General features: G+C 38.2%; 1 protein-coding gene across 2 annotated transcripts in view; it reads right to left on the bottom strand.

Moving 5' to 3' along the window:
* Nucleotides 1-8,341: 8,341 nt before the first annotated feature.
* LRRC28 (leucine rich repeat containing 28) overlaps nt 8,342-19,903 on the bottom strand; it is a 133,809-nt gene continuing 122,247 nt past the window's right edge. The window contains exons 8-9 of one of the 2 annotated variants that reach the window (XM_030317487.2): nt 11,910-12,085; nt 8,342-10,048 (exon numbers count right to left, since the gene is read on the bottom strand). In XM_030317487.2, the coding sequence (XP_030173347.1) occupies nt 9,885-10,048; nt 11,910-12,085 (340 nt within the window). In that variant the 3' untranslated portion in view covers nt 8,342-9,884. The remainder of the gene's footprint in view (nt 10,049-11,909; nt 12,086-19,903) is intronic. The other variant, XM_030317488.2, reaches the window with a different exon arrangement.

The raw sequence follows: 19,903 nt of genomic DNA, 5'->3' as shown, positions 1-19,903 counted from the left end.
CTTGCGTATAAATTTAACAAAACATTTAAGGACTTCTATGCTGCAAGTTATTAAATATTGATGAAAGAAATAAAAGACTACTTAAAAAAATGGAAAGACACAGGATTCACACACCGGAAGACTCAACGTCGCAAAGATGTTAATTCTCTCCAAGTTGATCTATAGATTGAATGCAATTCTTTTCAAAATCCAGCACAAGGGTTTTTTTTTTTTTTTTGAGACAAAGATAAGCTTTTTCTAAAATTTATATGGAAATGCAGAGGCCCTAGAAGAATTAACAGAATTTTGAAAAAGAATAACAAAGTAGAAGTATCACTTTATCTGATATTAAGTGCTAATATATAACTACAGAATCAACACAGTTTGGCATTGACTGAGAGACAGACACAGATCAATGGAAAAGAGAACATCGTTATGACCCTGGGGTAGGTAAAGACTTCTTAGGACATAAAAAGCACTAACTATAAAATTAAAATGGATAAATTTGACTCCATCAAAATCAAAACCTTCTGCTTTGCAAATTACACTCATATGAAAATGAATGGCAAGCATCACTTTTGAGATTTTCTTAATTCAGGAAACTATATAAATTTTAAGTCATTGGATACTTTGTATTACCTTAACTAAAAAAAAATTAAAGTTGGTTAGAACCCTACTTCAGATAATTTGCTTCACACACACCAGCATGTATACATGTATATAAATCACAATTGAAATGAAACTCAGACACAAAATGATCTTAAGTATGATAAGTGGATTTTTGAGGATCAGCTAACTAAACTTAACTCTCCTGACTTTAAAAAAAAAATAATTATGCTACATGAAAATCATTCATAGAAACAATACATTTCATGCCGCTGGATTTTTAAAAATAAAGGCTGTAAGCAAAAAAATCCAACTCCATAAAAATGTGTTTTGTTGTTGTTTTGTTGTTTTTTACTTACTGAAGCATAATGCCCACTGATCATTATTAACTCCTTATGATGCTCAAGGGTGGGGTGGGTAACCTGGAGGTGCCATAGTTGTGCTACAAAAAATCCAACTGTGTGGACTTATGACTTGTGGGAGATTCTAACAACATATTGTATCTGCTTGTTGCATTAATGATCTAAGTTGTTACAAGTACACCAAATCTACTGCCTTAAGAATGGATTTGTGCTGGTTTGATCCTTTAAAATTCCTAAGCTGTGGCACCAGGGATGTGACAGTTTTAAGGGAGAAATTCTGAGCTAAGCAATAAACTCTATAGTTAGGAAAAGGAGGTTAGTACATTCTACAAAGAACATCAGACATGACATTTGTTGCTTTAGAATCTCTTATTTATAGGCAAGACAGGAGAAAGAGCATTTCAGCTTAGTTTTAAAATACAGAAATACACTATTCTTAAAAAAAAAAAAATCACAATGTGGTTGGCACATTCTGGAGCCCCCAAAAAAACATAAGAAATATGGTATCTTCTTTGCAAACGTGTCTCCTGATTAGAAACAAAAAGCAAAAAGCATATCCTTGACTCATACAGAAATTCAAGCCAGAAGAAAAACAATATTTATTAGACAGAGTTGATCAGATGACATCCCAAACTCATACACAAATTAAGGGAGAATTATCTCATAACATATTGTATCTGCTTGTTCACTTATGTTAACGGTGACGGTTTCTCATGGGAAGATCCTACGTGCAGACCTAGAGGCTTAAATATGACATATTGGTTTCTCTATTTGATCAGTCCATGCCCTAGGACGTCAGGGGTGAAATATATGTATGTGAAAAGAAGTTATCAGGTGGTGTGGTCAGGGCTGAATCCCCGGTACCTAATACAGAGTTTGGCACATCGCAGAGGTCAACGCACAATAACTGAGTGATACGAGTAGGAAAAAACAGTGAAGAACAATTTACTTAATTTGTTGAAGAGTATTTTACCTGCGCAAAGTTTCCTAAGTCACCTTAAGAGGGTGCCGGTCAATGAATAGGCTTTGGCTAAAAGAAAAAAAAAATCCTAAATACAAGTAAGCAAATAATGTCAGTATTACTGATGTTAACTGGTTTCACAGAAGAAAGTAATAGCCATAAAAAGCAAGGATAAGGTAATGAGAAACATTTCGTAAGTGAGTTAACCATATAAGAATTAGGAGAGATCATTTAGAGATAAACTACAGTGAGTGAAATTACAGTGAGTGGAGAAGAGAGTATTAAGTTGTCCTGAAAGATGAGGGAAGCCATAAGACAATGAGTTCTGCACGCCTCTCACAGGCCTCTATCCCAAGGCACATCCGTCACCAGGACATCTGGCCCTCTCACGTAATCGCTCTGGCCTAAAAGACCAAGGAGAATTCCTGAAGAAAACCAAACTCTACATCAGAGCTTGAAAGCAGCTGACTGAAGCCAGGGTGTCATTACCTCCCACAGTGCTCTGCTTGCGGGGAATGCTCACTGCATATCTGCTAACTGGACACATTAATAAATGAGTGGATGAGTTACTCTGAGCTATTTGGAACTAACTCCAATAGCATTTTTAACAAGAAGAGAAAAAAAAATTCCTAAAACTCACCTGGAGCCAACAGAAGATCCCACAGAGCCAAGCAAATCTTGAGAAAGAACAAAGCTAGAGGCATCCCATTTCCTGACTGCAAAATATTTTACAAAGCTACAGTAATCAGAACAGTATGGTATTGGCATAAAGACAGATACACAGACAAATGGAACAGAACACAGAGCCTAGAAACAGACCCACACAAAACTGTTAACTGATCTTCCACAAGGAAGCCAAGAATATACAATGGGAAAAAGAGTCTCTTCAAAAAATGGTGCTGGGAAATTGGATATCCACATGCAAAAGGAATGAAACTGAGAGTAGAAACCTTATCTTACACCATACATAAAAAGATCTACTCAAAATAGATTAAAGACTTATATGTAAGACCTGAGACTATAAAACTAGAAGAAAACATTGGGAGAAAGCTTCTTAATTAACATTGGTCTTGACAATGAATTCTTTTTTTTTTTTTTTAAAGTTCATTCATTTATTTTTGAGAGACACAGAGACAGCATGAATGGGGAAGGGGCAGAGTGGGAGGGAGAGAGAAAATCCCAAGCAGGCTCTGTGCTGTCGGCACAGAGCCCAACGGGAGGCTCAAACTCACAAAATCACGAGATCATGACCTGAGCTGAAACCAAGAGTTGGCTAAACTGACTGAGCCACCCAGGCACTCCTACAGTGAATTCTTGAACATGACACGAGTAGCACAGCAACAAAAGCAAAAACAGGTGAGCAGGACTACTTCAAACTAAAAAGCTTCCCCAAAGCAGAAGGAAACAAAAGGAAAAAGCAACTTATAAAATGGGAAAAAAATATTTGAGAATCCCACTACTTGATGATGGGTTAATATCCAAAATATATAAGGAATTCCTATAACTCAATAGCAATAAACAAATAATCTGATTTAGAAATGGGCAAAGGACTTACATAGACATCTCTCCAAAGACATACAAGTGGCCAACAGGCCCATGAAAAGGTTCTCAACATCATTCATCATCAAGGAAATACACATCAAACCACAGTGAGGCATCACCTCATACCTATTAGGATCGCTATTGTAAAAACAACAAATGAAACAACCAAACAAAAAATAATGTGTTGGCAAAGATACAGAGAAATGGGAATCCTTGTATACTTTTGGTGGGAATGTAAAATGTTGCAGCTGTTATGGAAAATAGTACAGCAGCTCCTCAAAAAAATTAAAATATAACTGTCATATGATCCAGAAATCCCACTCTGAGTATGTAACCAAAAGAAATCAGAGTCTCAAGGAAATACCTGCACTCCATGTTCATGACGGCATTATTCACAATATCCTAGATATGAAAACAACCTTAATGTCCGCTGATGGGTGAACAGATAAAGACAATCTGGTAGAAATATGGGATGAATATTTTTTTAAATAATTTATTTTTAATATTTTATTTATTTATTTTGAGAGAGAGCATTCACAAGCGGGGAAGGGCAGAGAGAGAGAGAGGGAGAGAGAGAATCACAGCAGGTTCTGCGCAGAGCCCGACGTGGGGCTCGATCCCATGAACCACGAGATCAAGAGTCGGATGCTCAACTGACTGTGCCACCCAGGCATCCCATAAGGATGGAATATCACTTAGACTAAAAAAAAGAAGGATGTCCTGGCATATGCAATGACACAAACAAACCTGGAAGACATTATGCGAAGTGAAATAAGCCAGCCGCAGGAGGACAGGATTTCACTTACACGAGGTATCTAAAAAAGTAAACTCATAGAAGCAGAGAGTAGAATGGTGGTTGCCAGAAGCTGGAGAAGGGGAGGAAGAAATGGGAGTTGTTGTCAGCTTCAGTTATGCAAACTGAACAAGTTCTAGAGAGCTGCTGCTGAATGTGGTGCCTGTGGTTAATACTATTGTACTATGCACTTGAAAATTTGTTAAGAAGGTAGATCTCATGTTTAAATGTTCTTAATACAATTTTTAAAAAAAGGATATAAAGAGCACCAATAATCTGATTCAATGGATCCTTGGTTGAGAAGTCAATTTAGAGACGGGTGCCCAGGTGACTCAGTCAGTTAAGCATCTGACACTTGATTTTGGCTCAGGTCATGATGTCACAGTTTGTGGGATCGAACCCTGCCTTGGGCTCTGTGCTGACAACGCAGAACCTTCCTGGGATTCTCTCTTTCTTCCTTTCTCTCTGTCTCTCCCCTGCTTGTGTGAACATGTTCTCTCTGTCCCTCTCTCACAAAAATAAATAAATAAACTTTAAAAAAAAGTCAATTTAGAGAGATTCTACTTTAACCTATTACCAATGGTCATTTCTGGTTGAAGTTCTTCAGTTTCCTTTTGCAGAATTGTATTTTCTTTAAAAAAAATTTTTTTAACGTTTATTTATTTTTGAAACAGAGAGAGACAGAGCATGAACGGGGGAGGGTCAGAGAGAGAGGGAGACACAGAATTCGAAACAGGCTCCAGGCTCGAGCTGTCAGCACAGAGCCCGACGCAGGGCTCAAACTCACGGACCGCGAGATCATGACCTGAGCCGAAGTCGGACGCTTAACCCACTGAGCCACCCAAGTGCCCCCAGAATTGTGTTTTCTAATTTTGCTTCTATGATCATGTATGAATTGAATAGACATACTTTGTCCCCCACCAAAATAAAAATAAATAACTGGTCTAACAATTTTTTTTAAATTTCTTTTATGTTTTTATTTTTGAGAGAGGACACACACACAGTGAAAGCGGGGAGGGGCAGTGAAAGAGGGAGACACAGAATTCAGAGAAGGCTCCAGGCTCCAGGCTCCAAGCTGTCAGCACAGAGCCTGATGCAGGGCTCAAACTCACAGACTGTAAGATCATGACCTGAGTTGAAGTCGTATGCCCAACCAACTGAGCCACCCAGGCGCCCCTGGTCTACTAATGTTTTAATAATTAAACATATTTTTATATGGTTTTTATATGGTTTATAACTGGAGAGAAGTCCTGCCCCAGGAAGAATTATACCCAAGTTTTACCCTTACCTGATTTAGATATTTAAAAGGAGATTTTGAACTCGGGCGTCTGAACAATCAAGTAAGTGTCCAACTTCGGCTCAGGTCATGATCTCACGGTTTGTGGAATCGAGCCACTGACAGCTTGGAGCCTGCTTGGAATTCTCTATCTCACTCTCTCTGCCCTTCCCCCACTTCTCTCTCTCTCTCTCTCTCTCTCTCTCAAAAATAAATAAAACATTTTATGGGGCGCCTGGGTGGCGCAGTCGGTTGAGCGTCCGACTTCAGCCAGGTCACGATCTTGCGGTCTGTGAGTTCGAGCCCCGCGTCGGGCTCTGGGCTGATGGCTCAGAGCCTGGAGCCTGTTTCCGATTCTGTGTCTCCCTCTCTCTCTGCCCCTCCCCCGTTCATGCTCTGTCTCTCTCTGTCCCAAAAATAAATAAACGTTAAAAAAAAAAAATTAAAAAAAAAAAAAAATAAATAAATAAAACATTTTAAAAAAAAGATGAGATTTTTTTAACTTACAAGTTGATGTTGGAATGGGTTAGGATTTGGGGGGTGTTGGGATAGGGTGAATTTATTTTGCATGTGAGAAGAACATGAATTTTTGGAACGGATTGTTATGGGTTGAAGTATGTCCTCCCAAATTCATGTGATGAAGCCCTGACCTCTAATGTGATGGGTATTTGCACTTAGGCCCTTCTGGAGATAGTAGGTTTAGATGAGGTCATGAGGATGGGGCACTCATAACGGGATTAGCACCCTTATAAAAAGAAGAGGCACCAGAGAGCCTGTGTGCATGTGCTCACAAGCTCTCTGCCATGTGAGGCAGCAAAAAAGTGGCCATCTGCAAACCAAGAAAAAAACTCTCCCCTACAACCTGACCATGTGCACCCTGATTTCAGATTTCCAGCCTAAGAACTGTGAGGAAATAAATTTCTGTTGTTCAAGTCAGTGAGTTATGGTATTTTGTTATGGCGGCCTGAGCAGAGTAATGCAGTGACATTATTTGGAAACAGGATCACTTCAGGTATAATTAGTTAAGGGAGGATTAAAGCCCACCAGAGTGGGCCCTAATGCAATATCACTGGGGTCCTTACAAAAAGGGGAAGTTTGTTTAGACACAGAGCAAGACAGACATAGAGAGAAGATGATGTAAAAACACAGGGAGAAGACAGGCTTCTATCTCCAAGCCAAGGAGAGATGCCTGGAACAGACCCTTCCCTCACAACCGTCACAAGGAACTACCCCGCCAACATGCCGATTTCAGACTTCCAGCCTTCAGAGCTGTGAGACAATGGATATCCTATTATTTAAGTCACCCGGTTTTGTGGCATTTTAAATGTTGTGGCATTCCTAGCAAATTAATATATAGCCCTGAAAAACCTTGGGTGACCTGATTTCCTATTGGAAAATACAGAACTTGTATAAATCACGCATGCATGGGGAAAAGCCAGACACGTTGTTATAATAATAAATAACCCTCTATGCTGATGTTCTCCATTTTAATAAGTGAACAGTAAGTTTTAGGAAAGAAAATGTGCTATAAGGATTCAAAAATCATGAATATGCTAGCCATTCTTCTGTTTTATTGATATTTGAAGGTTTGGGAATCTATTGTTTATTAAAAATACTATAATTTCTTTTTGTTTCACTCGGTATTAAATTTAGGTTGAAACTAACACTTGTATGGGACTTGGTATTTTAGAAGAATATCCAATATGTTCTTTTAAAATGATGCCAGATGTCCACAATGATTTAGGTATTGGCTGATACAATGTATTATTTACAACAAGCAAAGCCAACTGAACTGAATATATTATAAAACTTAAAAATAATATTATCAAGACCTTGTAGAGTTAGTTTATGATATTAAAAATATTGATTTTATTTTCAGCAGTAAGCTACTGAGATTCAAGTAGTTGGTTTTCAGTTACAAAAGAAAGTACTTTAAAGACTATGATAGAAACTGAAGTCAATGCTTTTAATACAATCTCCATAGCAACATGGGAAGGAGCAAAGTCTGGTGGACCGAATGAAAGCCACAAACTCTCAATTTCAACCCTAGCATTAACTTACCACAGAAAGCCATGTTTATGTCTTGGCATTTCATCTTTGCTATAAACACAGGCACTTCTGGCTTTGCTCAACAAACGGGCACTGCTTAAGTCCTATGTACTGGATATATTCATTTTGTGAAACTAATACTATTATATTTTATGTCCCGAAACAATATAAGATTATTCACACTGACATTCTAGGTTGTAGAAGAGAAATAAGTAACAGTCAATAAAACATTCAAATGCTGAATAAATTCCCCAAATCTCATATAAAGATAACACACACAAAAAATGTCTCCTTTTGAAGGATCTAATTTACTTTCACAAGTTAATTGCCATGGTAAAAAGAAAGTTTATCTTTTTGAAAAAGGTATTCAGAATTTTATCAGCTACTGACAGGGTATCCTGACCATACAGAATTGTCTTCATTTTCATATTTTCAATAAGAAAATGTCTTCTATAAAAAAAAAAAAAAACAACAAAACACTGTACTATGCATAAGGATTTTACGATAGTTTAATGAATTCGTTAAGATTGTCCTATGATGATATCTTACTAACATGAAAAGCATTTGCTAGAAACACACACATACGAGAAATTTTTAAAAGTCTCTGCGCTAAAAAAAAATAGATTAAAATAGTTACCATTTACTTAGTATTTATTACATGCCTGGGCTCTTTCCATGAATGATCTCATTTATCCTCACAATGACCTTATTAAATAGATATTAATATTATGCTCATCTTTTTTTTTTTTTTTTTTTAAATTTTTTTTTTTTTTCAACGTTTATTTTATTTTTGGGACAGAGAGAGACAGAGCATGAACGGGGGAGGGGCAGAGAGAGAGGGAGACACAGAATCAGAAACAGGCTCCAGGCTCTGAGCCATCAGCCCAGAGCCCGACGCGGGGCTCGAACCCACGGACCGCGAGATCGTGACCTGGCTGAAGTCGGACGCTTAACCGACTGCGCCACCCAGGCGCCCCTATGCTCATCTTATTAATGAAAAGTTGAAGCTTAGAGATTTTACGTCCTCTGCTCAAGGTCTCCGGGCGGAGGAGCTGGAGTCAGGGCCCGGGCACCTGCCCCTATGCAACTATGGCTCTCCTCCACTGTGGCTATTTCATTTGTTAATTTTATTCGTGTAGGAAGTAATACACGCAGACTCTGACTCAGTCCTTTTAACTCCAATCTAAACGGAATCCCACTAAATTTGGTGATGTGATCACTTCGGATTGGAAGTAGCAAATTTAGAAAGGTTTGGAGGAAGGCTTCTTGTGGGCAGGCACAACGAAGCAAAAAACGTTAAAAATACAGAAAGTGGAAACAGGAACCGGAAGTATAACAAAACAGGATTATTCGGGGTAAGAGAAAAGTGCAGTTGTGCGAGGGAGTGGGTACACCGCTGGTAAAGGTAACTACCACTTGTTGAAGAGCCTTTACCTTCATCATCTGCTCATCCTCATGACAGCCCCACCCAGCACGATGTTCTCTCTCCAGTCTGAGGCTCAGAGAGTTTCAGCACCCCGCCCAGGCTCGCTCTCTTTCTACAGAAATGCTTACAAAGTAAATGCTTCTTGGCACTCAATAGGGGGTAACAAGTTCTCTGAAAAACTTACTAACCCAAAATACCACTGGATGGATAAATGAGGCGTTCTAGTACTTTCTCTTTTTTTTTTAACTTTGAAAAACGTGAATTTAGAAAATCCTAAATTTAGAATATCTATATGCTAAGGTTGTGTTAATGGGGGATTTTTCATTTGATGTCCTAATTTTAATTGTCTGGTTTTCTTTTTTTAAACCACCAGTTTAGGGGTTTTTGCTTGGTGAACATTCTTAGCAAATTCAAGGCACTGCGCCAATAAATAGAGAGTGGCAAGAGAATGGCATTTGGAAGTGTTAGAAATTCAAAACAGAAACACATACACACACACACGCACACACACAATGTTCAGCCATGTACTTTCAGTTAGCAACGCCAATTAAATAGAAAGGCTGGGCTGGTCCCATTATATAACAAATATTTTGTTCTGACATTCCTTATTGCCTAAAGACTATTGTGAATAGCGGAATAGCAGGAAAAGGCTCCTGGCAAAGAATGAGCTACTCTAAAGAACATATGCAATAAAACTCTTCTGTACACGGCCAAAAAAGTAATAGAGGGAAGTCCAGTTTTCTTGTGATGCTGAGAATGTGCTTTTGTTTCCTTCAGCTGTATCTCAGGAAGCACTCTGGGCACCTTGAGAGCTGCTGACTTAACAATACTTCCCTGCATGGCCTCCACCCCTCTCCCAGGTGTAAGCCCTGGTGCCCACTTAGGCATGATTACCCCTGGTGCAGGCCTGCCATCGGCGTCTCTCTCAAGGGGAAGAGCTTGGGGTAGACAATTGTAAACATGGGCTCACTACACCGGTGACAGTGTCCCAGGGGGCAGTGCAGCAGCTCCAGGAGACTTCTGGGTAACGAGATCGGAGACAGAAAGTTCAAATCTGGAACACAAGAGAAAATCAGGCATGAATACAAAAAAAAAAAATCAGATTTCCTTACACGGGGCTTGAAATACGTTTCTTTGTTACTCAGTCCATTCGGTTAGTTAAAAAGTATTGCGTGTTGAAAATAACTGTTATCTGATAGGCACTGCATTATTTGGAAATGAAAGATTTTTTTAACTTTTTTTGATACTAAGAGGAAGCCTAAATTTGCTCTTTTAAGAGCAAACAAAAGCTGGCCTGAGGCAGAGGCAAGGAAAGAATAACACCAAATATTCTTTAAGAACAAAGATTAAAAAAAAAAGGCATTAATTTACCCAGAGAGGGTTTACAAAACGTTCTGTGAGAGACCAAGAAGAAAAAAGGGCTGGCACCAAAGTCTAACACTGACTTCCATTAAGTTCTTCCCAAAATCGACTGGGCATTTAGCACTACTCAAGCTAAATTGTATTTACTGAAAGGAATGAAAGCGGGAAGCAAATCAAAGAAAGAAAAATAATGAAACCAAGCTTTTCCCTGTTTCATTAATAAAGCTGTCATTAATAAAGAGGGGGCCTCCTTCTCGGCTGAGCCTGAGCGATACAAAAGCAACGTTGAAAGCAAAACATCCCAGTGGCCCAGACAATCGTGAGCACAAGTGCACACTGATTCCCACCGATGGCAAACATCCAGAAGAAAGAGAAGTGGTCACAATGAGGCAAAACCTAAAAATTACAGACTCGTCTTTAGGAAGGAAATACAAATGATCTTATCATCCTTTAGATCTATCTGGACTTACCAATAACCATTTATAAAAATGGAACTTACCCATAGGTGAATAATTATCAGTTTTCTGTCTAGTATTAAAAACCAACTCAACTTTGTATTAGACATTTCTAGAAGGCTGACTGATGTTAGATGCTTTCGTATGGATTTTTTTTTTGAAGCAAAGACAAAACATTTAGCAGTTTAAAAAACTTGAAATGTAGCTTATTTAACATGGCCTACAGCTTTTTCAAAGCGTCTCCGAGACCCACATCACAACACCTCTGAAATCTATGTACCGCCAAATCCTTTCCAAACCAAGAGTTAACATGCTGTGGTGGTAGTGCCGAAGGTTCCTGATATTTCCTCCCCTTCAGGTGTATAATTTCTCAGATGTAAGCAGACTGCATGGCAAAAACCCACTCTGCTGGAAGGTACCCAACTTTGCGTTGAGGATAAGACCTTTCATTTTTTTTTTTCCCCCACAAAAGAAAAGTGTCTCTGCCAGGCTTTTCACTTCCACCAGATACATGTTCCCAAATACCAATTTCCTTCATTTAAACCACATGGTTTCCATTAAATTTTCTTTAATCTTTATTTATTTTTGAGAGAGAGAGAGAGACAGAGTGTGAGCTGGGGAAGGGGCAGAGAGAAAGGGAGACACAGAATCTGAAGCAGGCCCCAGGCTCCGAGCTATTAGCACAGAGCCCGACACAGGGCTCGAACTCACAAACCGTGAGATCATGACCTGAGCCGAAGTCGGCCGCTTAACCAACTGAGCCACCCAGGTGCCCCTAAACCTCATAGTTTAACTTTTAACCTCTGTCCTTTATGACTGAAGACCATATTTTAGCAAATGCTCCTGTGTCAGCAGGGGGTACTGAAGGGATCACCACTGACAAAACTACAACTTTTTTTTAATTAAAAAAAAGTCCCATTGCACAACAATGTGAATGTTATTTCATGTCACTGTACTGGGCATTTAAAACTGGTTAAAACAGTAAATTTGGATCCACCCATTAAAAAAAAAAATGGACACCAAAGTACTTTGGCAGCATAAAACATAATTTCCAAGTTCACTGAGTAAGAGGCAGAAAAAGAGAAAAGCCCCGTGTACCTTTAAGGAAAGTATGGTATGTGTGATGTAGACTCCTCATGGCCAGCTCTTGCAGAGGCAGGACGCGATCATTCTCTGTCCCTATGGCCTTCACCTCAGCAGGGAGGAAGACGGTTAGTTGCCCCGATGAAAAGGAAAGCAGCTTCACCTCAGAAACTTGAATGGGAGCACCACAGCTGCAGAAAGACACATTCACAGTAGTATTAGCAAAAAAGGAAAAGAATATATATGCCAATAAAAATGTGTTAATCAAAATATACATTTAAAATCTTAAGACGCTGCTGAATTGCCAGAATTCTTTTCAAAGTGAACAGATGCTATCCTGGGTTCCTTAATAAAGCCTGGCACAGAAATGTAAACTCATCAGTTGGAACTCAGCTATAGCACTGCTGAGGGCCAGTTACTTCCAGCAAGGACAAACTTTGAAGGAACTTCCCTTCCCAAGACCGCCACAATTTTCTCTGGAAGCTCCATTTATCCTCATTTGATTACCCTTTCCAAGTGCATGTTCATTGAAATTTTCAAAATTAAAAGGAAAAAAGAGTACTCTGTTGAGTTATTGTATTTTGGTTTCACAGCATTTTTGTGTGGGAGAAGAAACCCTACAAAGCAAATTGATTTCTGATGGATCCTTCCATAAACTTGTGGGGAAAATATTCACAGCGAAGCCTTGTGAATACACAAAGTTATGCCTTATCCCCTGTAGCCACCAGAAGGCAGAGGTGGCTTTGTTCCTGTGGTTGCCAGGTTGCCAAATCTAAGGAGTCTGACCTTATCTGACCTCCAGGTTACCTAAGTCTCAAGACTTTTCATTGTCAAGACTAATGACAAACAGGTACCAACAAATCTTGGCTCTCCAGATACAACAGGAGATAGTATCTCTGTCCTCAACTAGAAACAGGCAATGGGAAGGCACAGGCATGGGCTGCAGTAGCCCGTGGCTCATATGTTTGAAGTTCTGGCACTTGCTCATTCCTCCCACCAGAAAACGTCTCCAGAGCATCGGTTCTACACCAAAGATACTCAAAACAACAAAAACCAAACCAACCAAACCAAACCAAGATGACTCCTTCCCTTGGAAAATGTAAAAAATACAGTATAATTGTTCTAATGTTTGTTCAGAGAAGACAGAATGACCACCTGTTCAGGGAATTAGGGAAGATTTTACAGAGGAGACAAAATGGAACTCAACTGATTTCACTCAACCAATTTCTCCACCCGGCTCAAGGAAAGAACCTCAGAAGGCCACTCTGGGAACCCCTGACTGGGAAAAACCCATATCCTAAATGGAACCAGTATTTCAAATTCGAACATTATTGTTTGGTTTTGCCTATTTGAACAGACACCTTCTGTGTCTGGCTCCATTTGTCAACATTCTATTTCTGGGATTCATCCGTGTTGTCGCATGAACTATAGCTTATTCATTTTCACTGCTGTATAGTAATGATAAACATTTGGACTGTTTCCAATGATGGGCTATTATGAACATTTTTGTGGATATTTGATACATATGAGTATGAAATCCAGTTAGGTACACATGTAAGATCAGAAGTGGGCCTTACTACCGTGAGCAGAGACAGACAGTGAAAAGGTAAATCTATAATAAAACAGAGCGAGAGGGGAGTGAGAGCTGTATTAATCAAAATAAGTCTTTCTGAGGAGGTGACACTTGAGCACAGACCTGACTGAAGAGAACAGTTTAATCAGGGAAGAGGAAATCAGTCACAGGATGGCAGGCACCTTAAATTGAGGACAAGGAACGAAGAGTTCAGGGAGTCCAAAGCAGCTAGAGTTTGCAGGACAGAACCTCAGAGGAGAGAGATGCACAAAGAGGGAGTTCTGGAGATCTGCAGAAGGCCCCCATAAGTATTCAGATGAGTACTGACCAGCCCAGGCATGTGAGGAAACTATCCAAGGCTGGAGAAAGAACCAGCTGAAGATATTAAAGGTAACAGTGCCCACCGCTCATACAGGGATGAAAACAGTGTTTGTTCTTATCAGACTTGAACCTCATAATTCATGATGCATTAGGTAGAGTGCATGTAAGGGTCTTATCTCAGTAGTGCAGAATAACTAACACTAGACGGAACATTATTCCATTCCCATCTAACAAATCCTAAAAGCCATATCTGAAAAGATAAAACTGTTTCCAATTAACTTAGTTGTGTCATATACCAAGAATAGTTGTATGAATACAAAAATACCCAGCACTCAATGTGGTAAAATTCACACTGTCCGGCATCCAGTAAAATATTACCAGGCTTTCCAGTAAGTGAGAAAACATGACCTATAATGAGAAAAATCATGTAAGTGAAATCAACCAAGAACTGACAGATGTTAGAACTGGCAGCAAAGGTTATTATAATAACAATTATAATTACTGCCTGGAATAACATGTTACACACAGAGCTCTCACCCAAGAAACTGGAAATAAAAGAGCAAATTAAACCTTAACAGAAAAAAGAAATAATAAAGAACATCAAGAAAATCAATGACATAGAGAATGGGATGATAATAAAGAAAAATCAATTAAAGGCTAGAACTTCGAAAAGATTAATAAAATTGAAAAATTTCTAACTAGACTAACCAGAGAGAAGACACAAATTACCAATATCAGGAATGAGAAAGGAGACATTGCCCAACTTCTACAGATAATAAAAAGGCAATAAGCAACTTTATGCTAATACAAAGTCCTTGAAGGATAAAAATTAGAAAGCTCACTCAAGAAATAGGTAAGTTGAACAGCCCTATATTTAAAGAAGTTGAATTTTAGTTAAAAGGTTGGAATACTTCTCAACTCATTCTATGAAGCCAGTATTATCCTGATACAAAAACCAGACAAACACATTTCAAGAGAAAAAAACAAAACAAAACAAAACAAAACAAAACCCAGCATCACTCTTGAACATAGTTGGAAAAAGTCTAGACAAGATTTTAGCAAAGTGAATTCAACAATGTATCAAGCTACTATGACCAAATGAGGTTTATCTTACTAATTAAGATTGCACTAATATGAGAAAATCAATGTAAATCACTATACTAAAACTTAAAAGAAAAATAACCATAAAGTCATTTCAATAGATACAGAAAAATTGTCTAACAAAATTCAACACACATTCCAGGGAGAAAAGAAAAAAAAAACCCCTCTTAGCAAATTAGGAATAGAAGGGAGTTTATTCATCTGATAAAAGCTATCTATGACAAAACAACAATTAATACTATACTTGGTGAAAGACTGTTTTCCCAGTAAGTTCAGCAAGACAAACATATTTGTTCTCTACTTCTATTTAACATTGTACAGAGCTTACAGCCAGTGTAATAAAGCAAGAAAAAGAAATAAAGGGCAACTAGATTCTTTTTAAGGAAGAAGTAAAACTGCCTTTCCTCCCCAAAGACATTACTGTGTATGTAGAAAGTCCAAAAGAACCTACACACACCAAAACAACAACAACAAAAAAAAAAAAAAAAAAAAAAAAAAAAACACCAAAAAACAAAACAACAATAACAACAAAACTACTGGAACTATGAAGTGAGCTTAGCAAGTTTGGAGGATACAAGATCAATATACAAAATTATTTGTACTCTATATGGTAGCAATAATCACTGGAAATGAAAAAGATTTAAATATCATATATGATAGAATGAAAAATATGAAATATTTAGGGATAAATTTGATGAAAGATATCCATGACCTGTACACTGAAAAGTACAAAATACTGCTGAGAAATGAAGATATTTATTGTGATCATAGTTTTAAAGGCTCAAAACTGCTAAGATATTAATTCTCCTCAAATTGATCTATAATTTAATACAATCAAAATCACAGCAGGTTTTCTTTTTAAATATATGTTGAAATTCTGTTCTAAAATTTACATAGAAATGCTGAACAATTAGAATAATCTAACAATTTGGAAGATAAATTTGGAGGACTAACACTACCTAATTTTAAGACTTACAGTAAAATTATGGTAATCAAGACAATATGGTGTTGTTGTCAAACAGACTAATTGATCAATGGAGCAAGGAGAGTTTCTAAAAATAGACCTACACATATAAGGACAACTAATTTTCAACAAAGGTACAGTGGAGAAAGGAAAGTACTTTTAACAGATGGTGTGGGAATAACTGTATATCCACATGCAAAAAAAAAAAAAAAAAAAAGGAACTTTAGCCATACTTGTACCATATACAAAAATTAATTCAAAATGAATCACAGACCAAAATGTAAACATAAACCTTAAAAATTCCAGGAGACAATCCAGGAGAAAACCGTTGTGATCTGGGTTACACCAAAAGCAAGATCCACAAAGGGACACATTGATACAATGGACTACATCAAAATAAAAAATGTCTGCTCTTTAAAAGGCCTCATTAAGACAATGAAGAGACAAGCCATGGACTGGGAGAAAATATTTGCAAAGTATACAGAAGATAAAAGATTTGTATCCAGAATCTATAAAGAACTTTCAAAACTCAATGAGAACACAAATATCCAAAAAAACAATGGGGAAAAGATATACATAGACACTATGTCAAAGCAGATATAAGGATGGCAAATAACACAAGCAAAGATGTACACTCTTACTCACTGGAAAAATGCAATTTAAAAATATAATGAAATATCACTGCAGAACAATTAGGGTGGATAAATTTAAAAGGCTGACTATTCCCAAAGTGGCAAAAATAGGGAAGAACTGAAAATCTCTTATATTGCAGGTGGGAATGTAAAATGGCGCAGTCATTTTTTGAAAGTTTGTCAGTTCCCTAAAAAATTAAGGATATATATGGTCCAGACTCTCCTCTCCTAGATATTTATCCAAGTAAATTTAAGTCTAGGACCATTAAAAGGCAGTTAACATATGTCCATAGCAGCTTTATTTGTAATAAAGTCAAACACTAGAACCAACACATATGCGCATTAACAAGTAAACAGAAACAATCTGTGGTATAGCCATAGAATGGAATTCTATATAACAATAAAAAAGAATGAACTACTGATACACACTACATCATGAATAAATCTCCAAAGCCTTATGCTGAGTGAAAGGAGCCAGACCAAAACAGAGTGTACACTATTTAACTCATTCATATAAAACTCTAGAAAATACAAATTAGTGTATAATAACAGAACACAGAACAGTGGTTGTCTGGAGACAGGATGAGGGCAGGAAGGAATGACTATCAAGGGGCATGAGAAAACTTAGGGATGGATATGTTTATGATCTTAATTGTACAGATGGTTTCAGGAGATGTGTGTGTGTGTGTGTTTGTGTGTGTGTGTGTGTGTGTGTGATATACACACTAGGAGAAGCAAAGCAAAATAAATACAAAGTATGGATAGGATATTGAAAAACATAAGAACTGAAATTGATGAAAAGGAAACAAAGCATAGAAAGTATAAATAAAAACAAAACCTGGTTCTTTCAAATAAAAAATGTACCCAGCATGTATTGATCAAAGGAAAAAGCAGAGAAATTTGCTGGAGAGTGTGGGTTTCAGCTGGATAGTGAAGGCTGCTGAGGTGTTACTGGGCATCCTTTTGCTGGTTGCTGCACAGAAAAGAGCACCCTGGACGCGGGAAGGAAACCCCTGTTCTGACCTTGCACTATCTCTCTAGGGCCCTCTATTGAGAAAGCTTCATATAAATCAACGACAAAGGAAAAAATTCTACAAGCGTCAGTCCCAAGGAAAAGGGTAGATCTGGAACTGAGAAGCAATAAACTGATAAAAGGCACACATACTTGAGTCCTCTCCACAGGGAGATAATGCAATTTGAGGCCTAGCATAATGTCACAGTTCCTTATATACTGCATCTGGCAGGCACTCAAAACTAACTAGGTACAATATAGATAAAACTGTCTAAAATAAAATCAAGAGAAACAGATTTAAAAAAAGAATTTTAAAAAAGATGTAAGGTTATGGAATTATCACATACAAACTTTACAGTAACCATTCTTAGTATGTCTAAGGAGCGCCCTAAGATTGAGAATTTCAATGGGAGCTATAACACATGTGGTGTTAGACTATGAAGAAATCTGGGGCACCTGGATGGCTACATTGGTTGAGTGTCCAACTCCTGATTTTGGCTCAGGTCATGATCTCACAGTTTGTGAGATCGAGTCCCGTGTGGAGTTCTGTGCTGACAGCATGGAGCCTACTTGGATTCTCCCTCTCTCTCTCTGCTCCTCCTCTGCTTGCATCCTTTCTCTCTCTCTCACAAAATAAATAAACATGAAAAAAAATCTCTCTCTCAAAATAAATAAATAAACATGAAAAAAAAAAAAGAAATATGAGAGAACAGTATTCCAGATAGAGGAAAAACAGGTGCAAAGAGGCAGGAGTCTGGTGTGCTCAAGAGAAAGGGAGGAGCAAAAATGGCTAAGTGGACGTTAGAAGGGAGAGAGTGATAGGAGAGGAATTCAAAGGTGTAACCTACAAGACAAGTCATGTACATGCTCACAGGTCACTTCCAAGTCTCTGGCTTTTATGCTAAGTATAAGGAATGCCAAGAGTGATGACTGAGTACAGGCAAAACGGGATCTGTGTTTTGACTTGGCTAGGATCACCAGACACTATGTAGAGAATAGACTAATGGAGGCTGAGACAGAAGTAGGAAGGCTACTGTTATAATCCAGGTGGGAGATGATGGTAATTTAGGTCAAAGTGACAGTAAAGAAGTAGTAAGAAGTGACAAGAGCCTGAATATATTTTTGAATGTACAACCAACAGGCTATGTGATGAGTTGGTTGTGGGATGTGAGAGAAAGCGAAATCAAAGACCCCAAAGCTTTTGGGCAGAGTAACTGGAGGAATGAAGTTTCTATCGACTAAGATGTAGCAGACTGTGGAAGACTGAGTTGAGAGATAAGGGAATTAGGAGTTTGATTATAGATATGTTAACATTTAATTGTACACATCTATGCGGAAATGCCAACTGGATGCGGTTGGATATGAGTCAGACCAAGTGGTCCAGGCTGAATGAAGCTTGCTTTATTTGGGAATCATGCATGAATAATATTTAAAGCATAATTGTGATGGCATGAAATAACTGGCAATGCTTCTTATTGGGAGTGCTTTTAGCAGTTAGTGGGGGCACAAGTTCTTAACTGTTTAGAACTTTTGTGTGCATTGCAAGACATTTAGCATCCTAACACATGTCAGTAGGGACCCCAGGCTTAAAGCCGACTCCCTCCCCAACTTACACACATTTCCAAACACCCTGGAGTGGAGCATTACTGTTCCTGATTGAGAATCACTGACCTAGAGAATAGGTACAGATGGAGGAGATTTTGAGTCCTGATCCCCGTATATAGTGAACAGGGGAATACATTTTAGTCTTTACTAAAAATGCACCACGGCCGCTCCTCCCTACAGGCCACACCAGGCCTGAAAATTTCCACATCCTGTCACTCCAAATACAAATCTTACTCATCATCCCAAATCCAATTCCTTTATAAACTCTTCTCTGATATCCTCTCTTGCCAATGATCTACCACAATGTTTGAAGTTTCTATTACACATTTTCTAACTGTATTATAGGTGTTCTGCTGCTGTTCATTCGTGTTCAAGGTTTCTCTTCTATCTAGCAGTTTCCATACTGATAGCTAAGCAGTTCCAAATACAGATCCGTTGTTTTGAGTCATCACACATAGATAAAGAAGTCTGAAAGAGAAAAGATAAAAAGGAAATGGGAAAAAGAACACTGAGTCATCCATATGGTGTGAGAAAAATAACTTGGGGGTGCTCACCGGGGCCCATCACAAGTCTCAGGGTCAGGAGATGTGCTAGCAACCTAATAAGCATTAGAAATATCTGTATTTGGTTACCCAGCAGGATGGCCACATTTAGGGAAATGAATATACAGGAAAATGACAGTAATCTGTCAAACAGGATTTTGGAAAAGGTCTTATTTATGGATTAAATTAAATGTATCTTGAGTCGTGTGTGTTGGGGGCGGGGGTGGGTACTATGAGGTGCTATAACATATACCAGTTA

This window comes from Lynx canadensis, chromosome B3 (assembly GCF_007474595.2).
Source record: "Lynx canadensis isolate LIC74 chromosome B3, mLynCan4.pri.v2, whole genome shotgun sequence".
NCBI classification, from domain to species: domain Eukaryota; kingdom Metazoa; phylum Chordata; class Mammalia; order Carnivora; family Felidae; genus Lynx; species Lynx canadensis.
This window is presented reverse-complemented; position numbering and strand designations above follow the sequence as displayed.